Genomic DNA, 20,504 nt, shown 5'->3' on the forward strand with positions numbered 1-20,504 from the left:
GATATCAAATCACTCACAGTAGGAGAGACTTCCTTGTTGAGCAGCCTAGTGCCTTTACGCTCACAGGCCTCATTAATACTTCCTCTTCCCCTTAAAACGTGTCACATTCTCTCTTTTCCCCTTTCTTTGAATTACCGCTGTACATGCGTTGCATCATCTGAATGCAAACAAACAGGTCTGAGCAGAGGCGTTGACTGGGAGGAAATATGCAGGAAGTAGTGCAGCAGGAATGTTTTAGGAAAGCACAGCTTCCTTTTAGCACCATAGCATTATTATTCAAAATTATTCAATGAAAAGAGGGATACCTCAGCGCAGGTAACTTCATAAATTTCCTGAATGAGTAAGCATTTATTGTGATCGTTTTGGCAAAAAGAACAATCGCCATAGGATAAATAATAATATATATCTAAATAAATGTAAGGGTCAAAATACGTTATCATGCGTAGCAGTTTTTATTATAATAAATATTGTATACAATTTAAATGAAAAATACAGTGGTGAATACATTAAGTATTCATTGATTATTATGAATAAAAACAATAAATACAATAAATAAAAACTTTAATAAATATATCAAACGTTTCGGAAAGATCATTAAAATCGATAAATTATTAACTACAGAAAACTGCACTACAAACTGCGATCACTGTGATCAATTTAAAAGATGCTCAATACATTGAGTATTTAAAATACTGTGAGGTTCTACATGCATTTCTGAGTCGTTCCGTCTGTGTGATGAGCCGGATCTCCAACTGAAAGGACGCGAGCGGTGAAGATGGAGAAGGAGAAGAGTCTGTCCAGAATGTAGGAACACAGATACGGCTTCTCCCACTCCGGAATCGTTACTTCGACGGCTAGATCCTGCAGAATCAGAACGATCAGTAAGCATGCTGTATCAGTGCTGCTGTCTAAAGCAAATACTTTGATGACCAAACTTACCTTCTCTGCTCCCCATTCTCCCTTCGAATCAGCGCACTTCATCACGTCAGTGTGCAGCTTATTTATCACTGGCACCACCTGGCTGGCAAACTCTGAGCAGCTTTCAAATTCAGAAATCGTCCTCACCAGAAATCTGTAACGGTCAAGGACTTTGATCATCTTCCCAAAGCATGGCTAAGGACGAAGAATACCGGTAGACAAAAAGGATTAGAAATCACACATAATCAGATAACATATCGTATTTTGAAGTCACAGATTTATGTCAATATCAGTTCAATTAAATTCATGTCACAGTTTATAATTCTTATAGGTGATATTACCAGAGAGTTCTGTTTGAGGGTCCCAGGATCACACATGTCTTTTGAGTCCATCCACACAAGTAAGATGCTAAATGGTATCTCTTCCCTTGTAATTAATCCCTTTCGTGCCTGCAGAACATTTGGAAACAGTCGGTATGAGCACATCGTGGTACAATGTAATGTATCTCCTGTGAGAAAACCTTTCATGCTTTAAAACTAGACATTTTAAATGTGTTTATTGCTTTGGCGTCGTCTAAGCATGCATTTGAGTGAGCAAAACATATTCCAAATGCGCAGTAAAAAGTTTGTTTTCCCCTCCACTAGTGGTTAAAAAGGAGAAATTAAGAAATTGCTTGGAAAAAATTAAACAACTCACCTCCAGAGATACATTTCTAGCAATTTTATTAAGTTCCAGCGAACTGGTCTGGACATCAACGCAGGGATCTTGATGCCCGGCTGGAGCAGCAGACGAGGTGGAAAAAAACATCAAAGAGAGAACAGCAAAAGTAAAAGAGTGCGCCATGGTTAGTTAGTTGCCTCCTGCTGCGAGATCCTTTCTGTGAGAGGGGTGCTGTGTCCTTAAATATCGTCTGTTAAAAATGAGAGAATGAGAGAGCGAGGGATGCTTTTAACTTGTGTGACTCAATGCAGGGTTTCCCAAGGGCTTCCCTCTCAGGTGTGAGCCAATTAACTACGCAACAGGAAGACAGGAAACGCATGAGGTAATTCAGGTCGAATTCATTGGAAGAATGCGAAACTCCGATCATAACAATGATATTCGTCGGCTTGCAAAATCCACGTCTTTCCCTTTTTTAATTATTGAGTTGCTCTAATCACACATCATATGAAATTAGTCAGCGCCACAGTTTCACGCTTTACTGTTTGTGATAAGGCTACAAGCGAAAAAGGCCAACTCGCTTAAACATTTTCTAATCAAAGTTTCACATCGGGGGACAGTCATGCTGTTACCCTCAAAGGGAAAACTGCATTCACCGGTCACTTAACTGGGGACACCTCGCTCGTACCAGCCTTGTGCCTGCTGAAAGTGATTTGCGATTTTGTTGTTTCTAATATCTTTGCTCATGTTAATAAATGCCATGCATATATGTACATATGTTAAATATATATGTTATATATAAAATAAAGAAATTACCTGTTTTGCAAGTTTAGCTATTTGTGACTGCGTTGTTGTACAATACCTACTTTGTAGGTTTATAATCAACCAAGCCTTTTTGGGCACATAAAATATCTTTATATGAATTCCATATTGCCGCCCTCTCGGCAGGATCTCTCTTGAAATAAGTATTTTAACATCAATTTCACTTTTTACCAGATAAATAAAAACAATATGTAAAACTAACTGGCTGGTTATAGGAATGTTATTTTTGATTAAAAATGGCTTGATATTATTCATGAGAGATGTGTCTGGCATTTGTTTGACAGGTTATAGGACAACAACGTCATTTTCAATGTTTATTTTTATTTGCAGACTGTCACTCTTTGGCACAAGACCTGGTTGAGCCCTCCTTTTTGTGCCTTAGGCACAGTCTTAATTCTTCATGTCATATAAACCTCAAGATGAAGGTGACATTTATCAGAGATTGTGGTTCATATTGGCATGATAGCATCAAATAGTTGTTGCAGATTTTGCGGCTGCTTAACCACGATGTGATTCTCCACCAGAGCCCGAATCTCGACTTAGATCTGGTGGCTGTGGAGGCCATTTGAGTACAGTGAACTCACTGTCATGTTTCAGATAAGGCTGCTGCCACCAGCTATGAGAAGATGGGTACACTGTGGACACGGTTAGCAAAAATACTCGGGTCGGCAGGCTGTGGGCTTTAAACGATGACGGTAAAGAGCCCAAGATGTCCCTCGCCGTATACAATACAATGAAAGAAAGACAAAAGAAAAAATCCAGGCTAGCAACAATGTTATTCAGTCTGACAATGTTCATGTCTTCCCCTTTATGGGTCGCTTTAATCGTGTAATATCAAATCATTCACAATGACCACATTTTTCACTTATTATGTGCGAAAGATTACAAGGAAAAAGACACCAACTAAAGTCTTTCTAATCAAAGTTTCACATCTGGCGAGGAAGTGAGAGTAACCTTTGTATTTCAGAGCGATAACGAGGTGAGTTCTTATTGGGCAAACTTTCCGTTTGTGTCCACGATCTGCCCCTCTTCACTACCAGAGAAAAACCAAATCGTCTGTTTTTTTCTGAGAAAGAAAAAATTCAGGGAAGACATAAGATATACACTTCCTTTATCTTTCCCATTTCTGTTCAACGTTATTGCGAAAACACAGGGGCGCACAAACACTAATGATTTGGTCCTGCTATTGCATTTACTGACCATCTATGTGTTTATTTGTCAATTAAAAAGCTTTGGTTAGAGACTTTATTTCAGATTAGCAGAAAAATGCATTAAGCTCCTACCTCTGTCAAATAGCTCATCCTCAGCTGATAGGATAAACACATATATGGCGTTTTTGTCCAATCAAGAAAGATTAACACGACAGAGGATCCGAAAATTGCGGGTCAACCATCCTTTCACACACTCTGTTGCTTTGATGTTCTCGCTGCTATGGGAGATTTCCCCCTGAACAACGTCAACATACGCTGCTATGTAAACCCCTGGATCACGTACAGTCCCACTTCTGTGTGTCCTAGTTGTTGCTGGGATTAATCACTTCCAACTTGTGGCTGCGCAGTTAAACCACGCGATGCTAGGCACTCAATGTGACACGACCAGGGGAAGAATATGAACTGAAACCAAGCTGATTAAACTTATGATATAGGGGAAATAAACAAGAGTGTGTTGGTGTAATCAAGGCGACCGTTATTATTATTATTATTATTATTATTATTATTATTACTTTTAACTGTAGGGGGAGGGAGAGGACATGCCAGAAAAGGTTTGAGAACCACTCAAAAATACGGCAAAGACATGACCAATAAAAGCATAAACGTTATAGCTCCTCACTTAAGGCTTGTGAGAAAAACATATTATGCACATAATTCTTATCACACTTTGTCCAGGAATAAAAGTCCAGAAAAAGCTCCTGCTCAGGTCGTTTATGGTCGGTTTGTGCTGTTATCAAATGGTGCAGTCCTCTTTATCTTTATCTGCTTTGTTATTTTCAGTAGGAGCGAACAATTACTTTTATTATCCACACTCTAAATATTTCGTTTGGAAATAATTTGTATGCCAATAATTATTTATTTATTAGAAAATATTGGAACACATCCGGTAGGTGCAGGTGTTTTACCAAGGCAGTAATCCAAGATTCAAAGATATTTAGTTCAATATGATTTTTTTTTAACAAAGAAAGAAAATCGGAGGGAGTTCTTGCATTTCACAGAGTTTGGAAGTGATGGATCATAAACTCGTACTTCCACAGTTTATCGACACATGCAGGTGAAACACCATGGATACCTTTCTGTAAAAAAGAAGAGCCATCATGGTTCCATCATAGCAGTTTCTATTAACTACCACATTTTATTATTTCTGCGCAATTCATTTTAATATCTTCACTTTAATTTGATACGAATGCATATTTATTTAAATATATAATTTCTTTTAACACTCCACGTTGATTTCTGATCGACTTCACTATTGACTTTCTGTGATGGCAAGCTCCACAACTCACCACTAGTTGCTTCACTTTAGTTTACTCTGCAGTCAATACTTTAAATATATTTTACTTATTATCATATATATTTTTTCTTTATTAAATGTATCTCCATTACACCTTCCAATGTTTATATGGAGTGCACACATATCAACACTGCAAGGCCAAAGTTCTGTTTTATGGTATAGTACAGCAGCTTTCTTTGGCTGAGTTACCTGGCGATTCTGTTTCTCCTTTCCAGTTAGCAAAACGTGTGGCAAAGGGCTGGGGGATCTGAAATACCGCTGACAGCCTCATTGGACTAAACCACATGCTTCATTGCCTCGGGGGTGTTTGGAGTTTGTTTAATTGTTTTGTGTTAATTGGTTATATGACAGCCACTTTGTTTCCCCCTTGTCTTTCATATGATTTAGCTAAGCCAGTAAGTTCCCTCGCGTCATTTCAGGAGACCAGTTTTTCTTATGTTTGTTTGAGATTTTGTTAGTGGTTATTTTGCGTTTAGTTTATTGAGTTGACCTCTTTTATTGGTCTGCCTATTGAAGGTTTTGGCTTTGTCAATTATTTTTCATATTTTTGGATAAATAACATCCCATTTTTGAATTAAACACCTGTGTCCTATGCCTTGGTCCCTGACAAGCAGTATAAGAAATAAGCGTAAGAAATAAGAACTTTTGAGGCACAAGTAGTTCAGTAATCACCTCAATTACCCTACAAAGAGACTAGATTTATTTTTTTAAAATAAATGATTGCTTTTCCGTGGACACGAATTATTACTTTTCCCCTACGTCTTTAGTGTCACTGAACACGCTTTGTGGGTTGCGTCACCATTATAACATGATAATTCCCAAGTTTAAAACAAAGATTTAAAACTTGGGAATTTGTTGAATTTTAATATTCTCTGAGCCCTAGGTAGTATAGTTTTTAATTCCTAAATTTAAGCAAGCGACATATTTTTAATTCATTGCGTAGTTGAATTGATACAAGCCATGTGTGAACATATGTGTATGAGTCTAAATCCACCGCCTCCAACCTCATCATATGGAATTTTTGACATCATTTGGAAAATATTATTTTTATGTCGATGGACACAGATAAGAGTGGATTGATGAAAAGTCACTCATCTTGGGGGAAAAGGTCGTGATTATTTCCCGAAGTGCGCTGAATGGCTGGCCATCAGTGAAGTGCTAAAGAATTATTTAAAACTAATCTTTATATTGAAGAAAATCGTGTTATAAACTCTGCTTTTTATGTTAGAAACAGCCCATGTTTAATAACAAGGTTACATATATTTCACTGAATATAATTTACACATTTATCCTAGCTGTAGATAAAGAAATACCATATTTTGAATTATTATTAGCTGTTTTTAATATTGGTTGAACCACTGCAATTTTGATTTGACATAGCAAACGATAATTGAAACTATCAGGATGAGTAATCACTGGCAAAGCCCAACGAAAAACAACCAAAACATGATGTTAACACTTTCATTGACTTCAATATGTTCATATTTCCAGAAATGCCTTATGCAATACAGCTACTGGCTTTGACTGGCTTTGTTTGTTAATGTTTGTTCATGACCTTATGATATAAAATTAGCCTGAATTGTCATCACACCCATGATGGCATGGAAATTTGAGTATAGAGAAAAAAAACCTTTTAATTGTCACCTTTCTGATGATGAAATAAACACTGCGTAATTTTAAAATTTCCCTTGAACTCTGGCATACCTTAATCTGATGGAGCGTTTTCGCAGTTACGCAGGTACATAGTGACCATAGTAACCCAACATTCACAGCTATGAGAAATTTAGAATCAATCAATTAGTCTAACCCCGCTAATTGGATGTCTTATCACCGTGGGAAGAAACCGGAGTACCCTCAAAGAAAACACGCAAGCTCGGGGAGACCATGCAAACTCTACATAAAAGGAACCCGACCTGAGTCGAACTCAGGACCTCACAAACACACGGGAGTTCACGGTGCATTCACGTATCATGCAGCGCTAGGGCTAGAGAGCTAGCCATACAAAGAGAATAATTGATGTTAGTATTAGATTAATATATAATTTTTTAGCGCTGTCAAGTTAGCTGTCAAAATAACTGAGATGTTTGAAAACAACTCCAAAAGGACCTATAAATCTCATGTGCTTGTGTTTTTGTCAATGAAAAACATAAACTATGAACTATGATTAATAAGATAATTTACTAGTGTTTTACTAAATGAATAGCTAAATCAACTTAAAGACTTAATGAATAGGCCTACTGTACTCTCAAGATGAAATGTGCGTCTGTCATAACAACGGAAGCCTACGCTCCAGCGCGGTTCCTAAACGCACCAGAGGTGCCCCGGAAACGTTTTCCAGTGTCCGTGTGTTTGTTGTTGTGAATGAAGTGTGAGCATGGACACCTTTGCAGTTCAGGCTTAGGTAGGTGATGACCTTAAATCGGTATATTTTTAAGTTTAAGAAATGGGTGGGCCTGTTTAGTATTACAGGTATCGTACAGTTTAGCATGAACAATTCAGGTTAGCCACAACGCTGCACGCTGCATTAGCTAATTTAGATAAAGGACACAAAACAGCGTTCAAACACGGCTAAATTAGACACTACTCTTGTGTGTGAGTTATTTTATTTTACTTTTTAGATTATCTACCCTATGTATGTTTTAGAAATGGATACCAGAGAATCGTTTTTCGGTTTCCCCCCCCCTGTTAGCTTACAAACGCGAACTCTAAAGCTACGTCAAAGCTAGCATCAAAGCTGCAGGATGTTTTTGCAGATTCTCAGTTCTCCAGGTCATTGTAGTAGCGCCTGCTTTTAGGACTACTGGACTTCTTCTTAGGTTTTTTACGATGTTTCACCTCTCATCCGAATTTCTTCTCCAACTCTAAAAGTGTGATGGGATATTAAGTCAGTGTTAAGTCAAAGAAACAACCTGAGATTTTAACCAAAAAGAAATAAAACAAGACTCCCATCTTGGAAAAGGAAAAACTCGAAAGAACCTTCTCCAAGCCTAACATCCTAACATTAGAGCACTTCAGACCCAGCAACAAAAAGACAAAGACAAACTGGTTCCAATCCAACACCTCAACATGACCCTGGTGTCACTATTAACATGCGTTGGCGTTTCTCTTTAGGTTGATTTAACTGAATCCATGATGAACTTTGACGGTCTTGACCCTGGGATGGGTGAATACTCAGCCAGCCTTCATGGAACTCTAGATGCAGGCCTGGAACCCTCCATGGACCCACACCTAAACCCAAAACTACTCCAGGGTGTGGAGCTATACCCAGAGGGACAGGCTGTGACCGTCCCGGAGCCTGTACACCTGATGGAGGGGATCTTTTCTGAGCTGCACAGTGTAGTTTCAGAAGTTGGCATCCCTGTCACTGCAACACATTTTGACCTGCAGGAGGAAATGCTCTGGATGGGAAACCACAGAGTGAGACCCAGAATTATATTGGAGGACAGATTGTTTTGTCAGCCGTTACACTTTGTAATATTCCTTTTTTGTGTTCTTTTAAGGGTCATGTAACATCATTCTTTGGACCAACAATGGCACGCTTCTCTTCTTTCCAAGTCCACGCAACCGATGACATCCGACATATTCAGAGTTTGGAAACAGGCGTGCTGTTCCTCTCTAAATGCAACCTGAGATGTTACACTCGTGGAGGTCTCGTCATGTTTGATTATCCGTAAGTGTTACTTTTACATTGATTGTTGATATGTTGCATAATATTGGTGAGAAATTAGAGAAAATACAACATTAAGTGTCCTGGTGAAGTTTTCTGCAAAAATACAGAAGAAACACTGTCAGTAGATATTATTGTGAATCCTACCTATCTTAAATAGGGATGTGTTTTTGCCTCTATGTCACCTGTCTGTTTTTGTGCTCATATTGATTGTTTATGACATGGAGATGTGAAAATATTTTTACGGTTATGGAATTAATGGCCATTTTTGGTGCTTTGCAGGATGGAGGAAGGAGCTGATATGCACAGCCTCCTCATGACTGATAACAACACACTGCTGATGGGTGGATTGCAAAACTATGTAGCTGAAGTTGACCTGAATACAGTCCAAGAAACTCAAAAAGTAAGACATCAGGCTTGCATTTATCAAGCCTGATATAAGCATAGACCACTGGCACAACATAGCACTTCACAGCGAGTGTCTGACTGTCTGCTGTTTTGGTTGTACTTCCAGTTCACAGTGGAGGTACCTGGAGTGGCAATAATGCGTCAGACCAATCGTTTCTTCTTCTGTGGACACACTTCTGGCAAAGTAAGTCTCATATGATTATATCAGTTTTGAAAAAATATATTTGTTTGTTTTACATGACTCTCACATTTACCCTCCGTTCAAAACAGGTGACCCTTCGTGACTTGCGTACCTTTAAGATGGAGCATGAGTTTGATGCATTTTCTGGCAGCTTGTCAGACTTTGATGTTCACGGAAACCTTCTGGCTGCATGTGGATTCTCCAGCCGAGGCCTGAATGGGTTGGCATGTGACCGTTTCCTCATGGTGTATGACCTCCGCATGATGCGTGCTGTAACCCCCCTTCAGGTGCATGTGGATCCCCTCTTCTTGCGCTTCATTCCTACCTACACGTCACGGCTTGCAATCCTCTCACAGACAGGTATGAACTAAAGAGTCTAGTCAACTTTAGAGTTCTTTAGTCTGATTGCTTGTTAGTTTCCTTGGTTTGTTTGGTCAACATAAGTGAAATACCAAGAAGAATTAAATTTCGACATTACAGTCAAATGTATTTTGTTCTCTTTGTAACTATAGTGTCATAAGTGAAAAGGGGTTGAGTCTTTTTCCCACCTGGAGTATGTTGTCCAGCTCTTAGTGCTATAGAAGAGTGTGCTCATGACACAAGCAATGTACACAATTATTTTCATTTTAATGCTGTACAGTGAGGCCAGCAAGAGCTGTTGTGGCATTCCTGATGTGTTTGTTCCTCTTTCCAGCTGTTGCACAGGACCTCGTGCAATGACTGTAGTTTTCTGGTCTTGTATGGTCTTGTATGGTTTTAAGAGCTAAAGCAGAACACTTTGATGATAGGAGTCATCATTTAGTTTGATATATTATCATTAGGAAAGTCAATAACAAAACTGACATCTGATAAGTAGTTTACCGCAGTCTCTTATGCTTCCAAAAACTGGTACATGTAGCCGGGCAACATGGTTGTGTGGGGGTTAGCGCTAGTCCCAGGTATGAATCCGCCTTCTGGCCAGAGTTTGCATTCTCTGTGGCTACCTCCTGCAGTTCAGAGACATGCAGTTAGTGGGATTACGTTATCTGGTGATTCTCAGTTGACCAAAGGTGTGAATGTGAGTGCAAATGGTTGTATGTCTCTGTGTTGGCCCTGCAACAGTCCGACAGCCTGTCGCCCTATGACAGCTGGAATATGCTCCAGCCCCCGCCTTGTGATCCTGAATTGAAAGTGCAAGAGAATGGATGGATGGTACATTTAGCTTCACTATAACTGCCTGTATTCTCTCTTTTTCTAGGTCAGTGCCAGTTCTGTGAGCCCACCGGCCTTGCCAACATGGCAGATATTTTTCACGTCAACACAGTGGGCCAGTTGCTCATGAGTTTTGACGTGTCAACAAGCAAACAAGCCTTAGCCTTTGGGGATTCAGGGGGATGTGTGCACCTTTGGTCCGATGCTCCAGAAGTTTCATTCAACGACTACTCACGGGAGACGGAATTTGCCCTGCCCTGCCTCGTGGACACACTGCCTCAGCTGGACTGGAATCACGACCTGCTGCCCCTCTCTCTGATCCCCATGCCGCTGACGAGCACTGAGCCTCTGCTGTCAGACTGGCCCACTGCCCTGGCTACACCCAGCCCCAGGTAACACAATTATTAACAGTATATACAAAACTGTTGTACTTAACTTAAAAACTAAAATTAAAAACAAATAAGTCACCAAAAACTGAACTGAAACACACACTCTGGAAAGTAACTTGGATAGAAAACCAAACTGTTTTTGTCTTTAAAAGTTCATCAGGGTCACTATAGTTTATCTCAAACGAACTCCACGTTACAGTGTCACACTTCTCAAAATACAAAGAAATGCATCAAAGGCAGAAAGTGGTTCCAAAAAATACACTATTGCCAAGACTTTAAGTTCCCAGCTGTTTTAGGAATTTATTTAGCCTCGGTGGAAAATTAAACTATAGGTTTATGACGTGTTTTTAAGAAATTTACATTTTCATCAGGAACCTGTGGGCTCGGGGCTGGATGCCACAGACAGAATAAGGAAGTTGGAAAGAATTGAGAGACAGAGTAAAGCATTGTTGACTTCAGTTTTTTAAGGATCGTTTTCCTTTACCAAAAAAAAAGAAGAAAAAAAGAAGTTTTTAAACAGTGTGGAGAAATATCAAACATTTTCAAGCTTTTCTGAATTTATATGGTAAAACCAAACCAGGAAAGAGAAGCTGGATCAATGGAGATGTACGATCTCATGCATGACATAACTGTTTATACCATAAACATATTACTTGACAATCTGGAAGTGGTTAATTTCTCTTCTCTGCAGTCATAGTCGATGACATTACCAATGGAAATGATGACATCTGTATTTGAAGCCATATATTACACACTTTATGTGAAGGGACAGAGACACGCCATATTTTATGACACTAATTAAAACATGTAAACTATGGCTTGAAATTGGTTGGATTTTCTTCGTGTTCAGATTTTGTAAAGTTTGTGATGCAGTTTTTTTTTCTTTTTTTGAACGAATATATTAATTTAGTCCTGTTTCACTATTAAAGGCACTTCAGAATGAGAAGCATGGCTTGTAGCTGCCCCTTTCCCCTTTTCCCCTTAACTGCTTTACAATCTAAAACATGTGTTTTTTGTTTTTTTTAAACAGACGAGCCCCTCCGGTGGACCCAGAAATCCTCCGCACTATGAAAACTGTTGGCTTCATTGGTTACGCAGCAAATCCTCGTACCCGCCCCAGGAACCAGGCATGTGAAGAACTTGGTTATGCTAATTTAAATGGGGGAAAAAAGATTTTTAATTTTCCTTCTTGACAAAATCCTAACAATTTTTCTATTTTAAGGTTGAAAACCAGTTAAACACATGGTTTTCAACATAATTTAACTTTTTTTTGTGGTCCCTGTTTTGGTTTCAGGTTCCTTATAAAATTAAAGATGTGGAGCCTGATTATGATAATTACAACCAGGTCCCTGAGTCACCAATAGGACGTGATGAAGAGCCACATCTTTATATGGTGCCCAAAAAGTATAGAAAGGTTGGACTTTATTTCATTCTCGTTCTCATATAGAGATGAGATTTATCTTTGACGTATCACAATCTATAAAGTTTTACTGTAAATTTAGATTTCCAAAACACGTGATGAAGATGTCTTTGTTCTGCTTCAGGTCACAATTAAATACTCTAAACTTGGATTGGAGGACTTTGACTTCAAACATTACAACAGGACCTTGTTTGCTGGCCTGGAGCCACACATTCCCAATGCCTACTGTAACTGCATGATCCAGGTAAGAGACTGAAGATTTACAATGTGTTTGGTAAAAATTTATTTTGTGATATGAGACATCATTAAGAGTTGCTCTCTGGTTTTTTGTCTTAGGTGTTATATTTCCTGGAGCCGATTCGCTGTCTTGTTCAGAATCATTTGTGCCAGAAAGAGTTTTGTTTGGCCTGTGAGCTCGGCTTCCTCTTTCACATGTTAGATTTGTCACGAGGAGATCCATGTCAGGTAAGTTTTTTCCATTCATTTCTCTGAAATAACGATTCAGCCTCTTGGGAAATACAGCACCCTTAAATTGAATCCTCATTTCTTTGCAACTGGACAATAATTTATTATGTAGCTTTCCCAAAGTACCATCTCCTATCATCTTCCTCAAGGCCAGTAACTTCCTCAGAGCATTTCGAACCATCCCTGAAGCCTCGGCGTTGGGCCTGATCCTCTCAGACTCGGACGAGCAAACGGGGAAGGCTAGGCTTGGTCGCTTAATCCAAAGTTGGAATCGTTTCATCCTCACCCAGCTTCACCAGGAGACACAGGAGCAGGAGGGTCCACAAGCCTACAGAGGTGCTAGCAGCAGGTATAATACATCAGTCTGGATGTGATCTAGGCTGCTTAGAGAAAGAGTCCTGGGTCTGTGGGTTTCCTCTGGAGCTGGTGTTTCTTCCATCCTTAACATGGTTACTTTACTATTCCCATCACTGTGGCCTTGGCCAAAGCACACACATATGGGTGTTGTGCCTGGGGACCAATGCTTGGAAATAGTTCAATTGTTATGTTGTCGTTATCCTTTGAGAAATTCTCTTTCTGTGTGTGGTGATTGTTCGATAAAGACAACCACATCAAAAAAGGCATCACAATTACAGACATAATTACATACATCTAACAATGAAGTGACAGTAACATTACAAAACACCTCATATCACCTGGATTTATTTAACGTCCAGTTTATTGTTACGTGAGACTGTATAAAAGATCAGACGGGTACCCTGACAGGAACTTGTACCTCTGTTGAGAGAAAGTGAATCATTTGCAGAATTCCTTACTCTTTCCCGACCGCTAGTCACTCACAGAGCAAAAACTGCTCTGTGAGTCTAGTAAGCCCTGCAGTCTTACTGAACATATTTCCAGTCTTATTAAGTTTGTTTATAAAAGTAGAAACCGTTTAAAAGATAACATCTGCGTAACAAATGTGACTGCTCTGTGTTTGTGTTGCAGTTCTCTGGGCTCCTCTGGTGAGTCTGTCATTGGAAAGCTGTTTGGTTGTGAAGTTGAGAACAGTAGTTTGTGTCGCTGTGGCAAAGAAACGGTCCGCTCCTCCCTCACGCTGCTCTTCACCATGCATTACCCCGAGCAGAACACTCAAGGTCAGTTTGAGAGCACTGAGGTGTGCATTTCACACTCATAATATCTCCTCTTTCTTACACGTATATATATCATCTGCTTACATTTAAAAATAATAATAATAATGATAATTTTATCTTATCAGTTTCCAATATCTGTTTTTTTTAATCCTGTATTTAGAAATTTAATTATCTTCCTTTTCCAGAGCTACTATATTTTATTGTTCTGTATTTGTAGCTTTAAATATTTGAATGTCCTCCATTACAGATGGGTAGTTTTAATGTTGAGTGATTAGTAGGCTATATCTGTTACAAGTATATTCATTTGACTCTGATATTTTTCAGAAAAAACAATAAAGGAGTATGACTTTGCTGAGATCCTGAAGAAAAGCATCTGCCTGGAGCAGAGCACTCAGGCATGGTGTGAAAACTGTGAGAAGTATCAGCCCACAGTGAGTTACAGCTTTTATTCACTCATATTGTCAATACCTAACAGATTGTTAGCTGTGCTGCAGAGTGATAGTGTGTTTGTGTTACACTGTAGGTGCAGACACGAAACATTCGATGTCTCCCAGATGTTTTGGTGATAAACTGTGAGGTGAACAGTGCCAAAGAGGCTGAATTCTGGAAGGTTCAGGCCGAGGTAAGGGACATTGATTCTGTCATTAAAAAAAAAAAAGAAAGAAGAAGACCATCTTGGTTTTAATTAACTTGTTATTAATTACATGAATGTTTTTTTTATAGTATGCTTTCAATAAAGCCAAGCAGAAAGAGGAACCAGCAAAACCTAAAGAACCACCTCCCATGCCCACTGAGTGGTGCTTAGAGTAAGTAGAGTAAGACCCCTTTTCATTTTAAAGAAATAGTCACACACACACACACACACACACACACACACACACACACACACACACACACACACACACACACACACAGCTGTACATTGGAAGGAGCACTTTGAGAAGCCTTAGGGGTGTCAAACATAAGGTTTGGAGGCCTTAGTCGGGCCAGAATCAGCTTGACAAAGACTCCAATCTGGCGTGGTAGACAACTTTGGAAAAATGAAGGTAGGCATAAATTATTGGACTTTTAACTGTGTTTGTTGTGTTATAGCTTTTCCTCCCGATAAAGACCTCCCCCTGTGTCCATTCATACTACACCAAAGTAGTGAGGATTGGATAAACAATTAAATGACAGAAAAGTTTCCGTTGGAAAAAAAGAAACCTCAAATAAGGGACAGTCTTTTGGCACTGAGCTATCAGATCTTTTTCTGTAATTTCTACATTGATCATGTAGAAAAACTGAAATGTGCTGTTGAAATTGCACTTCTTATCTTAGATTGTGATTAAATATGTTGTTGAACTTTACACTTTAAACTTTGTGCAGTGGGGAGGAGATTTGCGGTATGGAGGGCATCACCTTTGACACTCGCACAGAGGATCTGCGGCACATCTGGATCCCCGCCACTCTCAAGATGTCCATCAGCAAAAGTCAAGGACTAGAGATCAGCAGGTGGTCTGAGACCGAGGAGGTGAGGCTTTTAGAGCTTCTTGAGCTAACAATAATTTGAAATCATTTCAGTCTGTAATTTTCCTCCCTGTCCACTCACTGCAGTATCTCTGAGCAGTAAATCTGCTGGCCACACTTAGACATTGTTTTATTGAGCAACTTTAATTTTATATGACATTTGCTGCGCTTTTCCCCCCCATTACATTTAGTAAGACATCTTTATTCTTTCTTTGTTAAATTTATCTCTTATTTTGTTTTACTGTATACACACACTTCATTATATTATATATTATGTAACTTTTTATATAGTTTTTTACAACCCCTGACAAACTGACACCTTATTGATGAGAGAGGGATTTGCACATCCCTTTGATCCAGGGATCTGTTTCATGTTCCAAGGCTAACTGCTTTCAGGGCAGGGATAAGAGACTAAGAGAGATGTAGTAAATCCCCATTGCCGGGCACCGAGTGGGGCAAAACCTGTAAACAGATCTGCCCCTCTATGGACCCACCACATGCAGGGAGAGACGCTGGGCTCAGGTGCAGTGTGACCTGGGTATCAAGAAAAGACAGGGGCTTGGATATGTTGACTCGAAGCATCACTGTCTGTTCATTGGGATGTGGAATGTTCCCTCACTGGTGTGGAAGAAACCTGAATTAGTGCAGATGTAGCTGGGGTGGGTATCTGCTTTGGGAAGCTCAGAGTAGCATCCCTTTTTTTGGTTCTGCGGGCTTCATCAGAGTGAGACTGTTAGCATGTACTGGTGTGGTTTGCAGTCAAGTGGGAAACCGCTGGTAGAAGCACCTCCAAGTCACCTATGGTTATTACCAAACGAGTTAGTTGAGGTGAATGGGTCTACTCTGGGATGTCTCAGAAACCACTGAAAACATTATATATCTCATCTGGCCTGCTCGCCCATCTGGGAACTTCAGGAGTAACTGGATAGTATTAGTTGGGAAAATCTCTGGAATAACCTGCTGCCATATTATTATTTTTATATATAGCATTTAGCTATATTTTATTTCAATTTTTAGATAATTTTAAACCATTATTGTCTTTAACTTAAGAGTTTTAGATCTCTAACCCCTGTATTTATTTTACTTCACTTTTTTCTGTTCATTTGTGCTCCTTTCTGTTCTTTTTTTTTTTTAAATTTACTACTCCATTTCAGTTTGTCAGATTAGAGTTTGAGTTACTGAGATATTCTATTTTAACGGTTATTTATCTTAAATTGGGTGTACTGTTTTGGCTGCTGTAACAGCATGTGGTTAAAAAAAAAAGTTTATCTTCTCTTTATCTCGTACTTTATCTGTTACTAGTTAAGTGCTGCTGAAGAGGCGGAGGGAGCTTCTCTGTATGACTTGGTGGTCACGGTGCCGCACATCCTGGATGCTCGCACGGGTGGTAATCTGGTTGCACACATTAAAGTGGGTGAGACCTACCATCAAAGAAAAGAGGTGCGTTAGTCTTAGATAAGAAATTGCAGTCTGAGATAAACTCACTTTGAAAAGTTACATTTTTAACGTTTAAAATGATTTTATTATTTCAGGGAGTCACACACCAGCAGTGGTACCTTTTCAATGACTTCCTCATTGAACCAATTGATAAAGTAAGGATTTTACTGCTTATTTATTTTTGCTAATTTAGATGTGTGCAGTCACCTAAAGCTATTTATTATTTTATCTATTGATTTATTGTTTTTGTTTTCAGACTGAGGCTGCACAGTTTGATGTGAGCTGGAAAGTGCCAGCCATCCTGTATTACGCTAAGAGAAACTACCACACCAAATACGACCTCCGCAGTAAGTTTCAGCATAATAAATCTGAAGGTTTTCTTTTTATTGATCTAACTGCTCATGCTCTGCTGTTTGCCTCAGTTAAAAATCCCATAGATGCTAGCGTGCTGCTCACAGAGGCGTCACTGGCTCGGAAGCAGAGGAAGACACATGCCACTTTTATCCCTCTCATGGTCAGTGAGATGCCGCAGGCTGGTGATCTGGTGGGGCTGGACGCTGAGTTTGTAACACTCAATCAGGTAACTCTAACCACAATACCACTGTGTGAATACATTGCCCTGTAAAACACTTGTAACCACATTAATCGGGTTATCGTTGCTTGCTTTACCGTATTAAAAGATCCTTCCTCTTCATTCCGCATACTTCTGCTTTGTTGTGGCTTTGAATTTTTTTTTCTGATTTTGGATGAATTTAATTCAAAACCCATTCAAGTTTTATCCACCCACTCCACTACAACATTCCCCATCTTAAAGGAGAACTATTCTAACCATAATGCGCTGGTGTTAACTTGAAACTGAAAATAATATAGTTGTGTGGGATTTCAAAGGAGTGAAATTGCCAGATATTTGTCACATTGTTTTGCGGTTAGTGTAAACACTTTGATAATAAAGAGGAATCCATGGGATTAAACCACTTCTGCTTTTCCTGTAGCAGTGTGACTTCAAAGCGCAGTGTACTCTTTGAAGTTTTTGTTTGGAGTTGTTTACCCGCGAAAAGCTGACAATAAAGTCTACACAAATCTCCATGGCATGGAAATTTACAGTGACCTGGAGACATCAGGCCCTTTTTAATCATGACCTGATTATGATTTGTATCTTCTTATGTTAAACCAAATAACTAAAAAAAAAGCTTCCAGGTTTAAATCTATAACACTAAATATTAAGTATTACCTGTAGCTGATGACCTGGTTATGAGGAAAAGGTGTTACAGAAAGAATAGGATTAGAAATGAGTTCATCAGAGGGGCAGCTCAGCCATGAAAAAGTTAGACAGGCAAGGCTGAGGTGGTTTGGACATGTGCAGAGGAGGGATGGTGGATATATTGGACAGCCTGGTGGAAAAGAGGAAGGCCACAGAGGTGGTTTATGGATGTAGTGAAGGAAGACATGGTGGGTGTTATGGGTAGGGTGAGATGGAGGCGACCCCTAAAGCCTGCCAGTTGAAGAAGAAGGTGGGAAGACATAATCTTTCATGATAAAAAAAATATTATAGACATTTACAGGGAGCTCTCTGTCACAACAGACTGGTCATAATGGTTAACTCATGAAACTAATCCAGGTGTCCAGTTAATAAGGTTAGTAATCTGTGCTCTCCTAGGTTAGACTGTGTTAAATGGAATGTTTTTTACCCATAAGCTGTAAAAAGCTGATGTATTATTGTGAAAAAGTCCTGGGTTCGAGTCCACTGGCAACCTGGAGTCTTTCTAAAGTAATCTTGTTGTTATTAAACAAACTCAACTCTTTAATGTGTGCGTCTGCAGGAAGAAGCAGAGCTACGCAGTGATGGCACCAAATCAACCATTAAGCCCAGTCAGATGTCTGTGGCCAGGATCACCTGTGTGAGGGGTCAGGGGCCCAACGAGGGGGTCCCCTTCATCGATGATTACATCTCCACTCAGGAGCAGGTGAGAAGCTGCAGAGAGTATGAGGGTATAATGTTTAAAGGATCCACCCGCTAACTGGTCAATTTGTTCTTCCAGGTGGTCGACTATTTGACACAATACTCTGGCATCAAACCTGGAGACCTGGATGCCAAAATATCCTCTAAGCATCTGACCACTCTGAAGTCAACCTACCTAAAGTTGCGCTTCCTCATTGACACAGGAGTTCGCTTTGTAGGTCACGGCCTACAGAAAGACTTTCGCGTCATCAACTTATTGGTATGTTGTTTCTATAAACTAGTGTGTATAATTTAGAGTTCAGTAAAGTCAAATTCAGTCACCTCACAACTCTTAGAGTGATAAGATGTGATTTTTAAGGTTTTTATTTTGTTTTTTAAGGTTCCCAAAGATCAAGTTGTTGATACTGTCCATCTCTTCCATTTGCCCCGCAAGAGGATGATTTCTCTTAGATTTCTTGCCTGGTATTTTCTCGGTAAGTCAAGGTTAAAATATAGAGCTTACTGTAAAAATAAACAAATCAAAAAATGTACAAAAAACAAAGGTTAGTAGTTAACACATGGTGTAAGGGAGCAGCTGACAGTAGCATTTTCTACAGAAGCCCATGAGCCTTACCTGCCACTCACGTCTATATACAGCATTAAAGTCTTTGCATTCAATGATCTTCAGACATACAGATGAATGCCTCAAAAAATAATCCTGTACTTTTTATTTAATTAAATTAACTAATTCAAATATGTGTGAGTTTTCCTTTAAATCTTGAAGTCTTAAACCAACCAATCAAAAAATAAATAAATGAATAAATAAAATCACAACTTCCAACATACACGCAGTGTAAAAAAGTCCCAGATGGTAGCAGATTACAGTACACTGATGATGTATGAGTTTCGGAGACCTTTCTGTCAAGGTTATAGACACATTTCAAGCTGAAACACTTAAAAATATATAACATAATCATTTCATTTCACTCGTTATCAATAAATGTAATTCTCTTCTGAAATCTGAAGATAACAGTTTACCTTAAGTCATTTCTGATCGTTTTCTTCTTGATGTCCACAGACCTCAACATCCAGGGGGAAACCCATGACAGCATAGAGGATGCACGCACTGCCCTGCAGCTGTACAGGAAGTACCTGGAGCTGAGTCATGGCGGCGGGAATGATGAAGTGAGGAAGGTCCTCAAGGGACTCTATGAAAAAGGGCGCCAACTGGACTGGAAAGTCCCGGAATCGGACACAGGAGATGGTCAAGGTAGCCCAAAAAGTACGAGACTGCGCTGAAGTAGACGCAGACTGATTTTGACGTCGTGTGAGTTTAGATGACAGGGGTTAATGAGAGACATTGTGAATGGATTGAATGCACTCTCCTTCCTTCCACAGGTGCTGCTGTGTTTCCCTCTGTGATGGGGCTGTGAGCAACACCGTGACCGGGAGATTCTCTTGCTTATTTTCTTCAGATGTGTCACATTTTATACTCGTTTGCTTTGTGTACAGTTTTCATGCAGGTATGTCTACATCTGTAAACAGACTGAGTCAGTGACTGATCATTTTTAGTCATGAATAAATTTGGGCTTTTTAAGTCAAAGGTTTTCAGAAAAAAATGGTTTGTATTTTATCTTTTTGAAACATTAAATAAAAAAGATTTTTGTTGCTGTAAATGAACGCATCCTGAGCATGTAAGATGCTTTTTTTTTTATACCAGGAAGTGGGAAATGTACCGTAGTTTTCGGGTCATAAGCCGCTACTTTTTCCCCACACTGTGAACACCGCGGCTTATACTGACGTGCGGCTAATGCATATTTTTTTTTATGCGGCCAAAAACATTTTGCCTGGTAACAGTAGACCAAT

General features: G+C 39.4%; 2 protein-coding genes across 4 annotated transcripts; one reads left to right on the plus strand and one right to left on the minus strand.

Moving 5' to 3' along the window:
- Positions 1 to 418: 418 nt before the first annotated feature.
- Positions 419 to 1,867, minus strand: LOC146494326 (uncharacterized). The gene is made up of 4 exons (XM_085145675.1): positions 1,615 to 1,867; positions 1,260 to 1,367; positions 940 to 1,113; positions 419 to 861 (listed from the first exon to the last, which is right to left on the minus strand). Exons 1-4 carry the CDS (start codon positions 1,759 to 1,761, stop codon positions 703 to 705), a joined length of 588 nt encoding a protein of 195 aa, XP_085001801.1. The 5' UTR covers positions 1,762 to 1,867; the 3' UTR covers positions 419 to 702.
- Positions 1,868 to 7,176: 5,309 nt separating this feature from the next.
- On the plus strand, positions 7,177 to 20,322 carry pan2 (poly(A) specific ribonuclease subunit PAN2). Of its 3 annotated transcripts, none has more exons than XM_085145792.1 (26): positions 7,177 to 7,303; positions 8,014 to 8,319; positions 8,403 to 8,572; positions 8,852 to 8,972; positions 9,084 to 9,161; positions 9,248 to 9,518; positions 10,396 to 10,741; positions 11,769 to 11,865; positions 12,033 to 12,152; positions 12,283 to 12,402; positions 12,495 to 12,623; positions 12,773 to 12,972; positions 13,611 to 13,759; positions 14,081 to 14,187; positions 14,280 to 14,378; positions 14,480 to 14,562; positions 15,122 to 15,266; positions 16,565 to 16,702; positions 16,795 to 16,854; positions 16,956 to 17,046; positions 17,122 to 17,279; positions 18,520 to 18,663; positions 18,739 to 18,918; positions 19,039 to 19,132; positions 19,717 to 19,920; positions 20,037 to 20,322. In XM_085145792.1, exons 2-26 carry the CDS (start codon positions 8,032 to 8,034, stop codon positions 20,069 to 20,071), a joined length of 3,627 nt encoding a protein of 1,208 aa, XP_085001918.1. In that variant the 5' UTR covers positions 7,177 to 7,303; positions 8,014 to 8,031; the 3' UTR covers positions 20,072 to 20,322. The 3 variants fall into 3 exon arrangements, with proteins under 3 accessions (XP_085001918.1, XP_085001920.1, XP_085001919.1); XM_085145794.1 differs by having other exon boundaries at positions 19,717 to 19,908; XM_085145793.1 differs by lacking the exon at positions 7,177 to 7,303 and adding an exon at positions 7,310 to 7,494.
- Positions 20,323 to 20,504: the final 182 nt, after the last annotated feature.

This window comes from Neolamprologus multifasciatus, chromosome 20 (assembly GCF_963576455.1).
Source record: "Neolamprologus multifasciatus chromosome 20, fNeoMul1.2, whole genome shotgun sequence".
NCBI lineage: Eukaryota > Metazoa > Chordata > Actinopteri > Cichliformes > Cichlidae > Neolamprologus > Neolamprologus multifasciatus.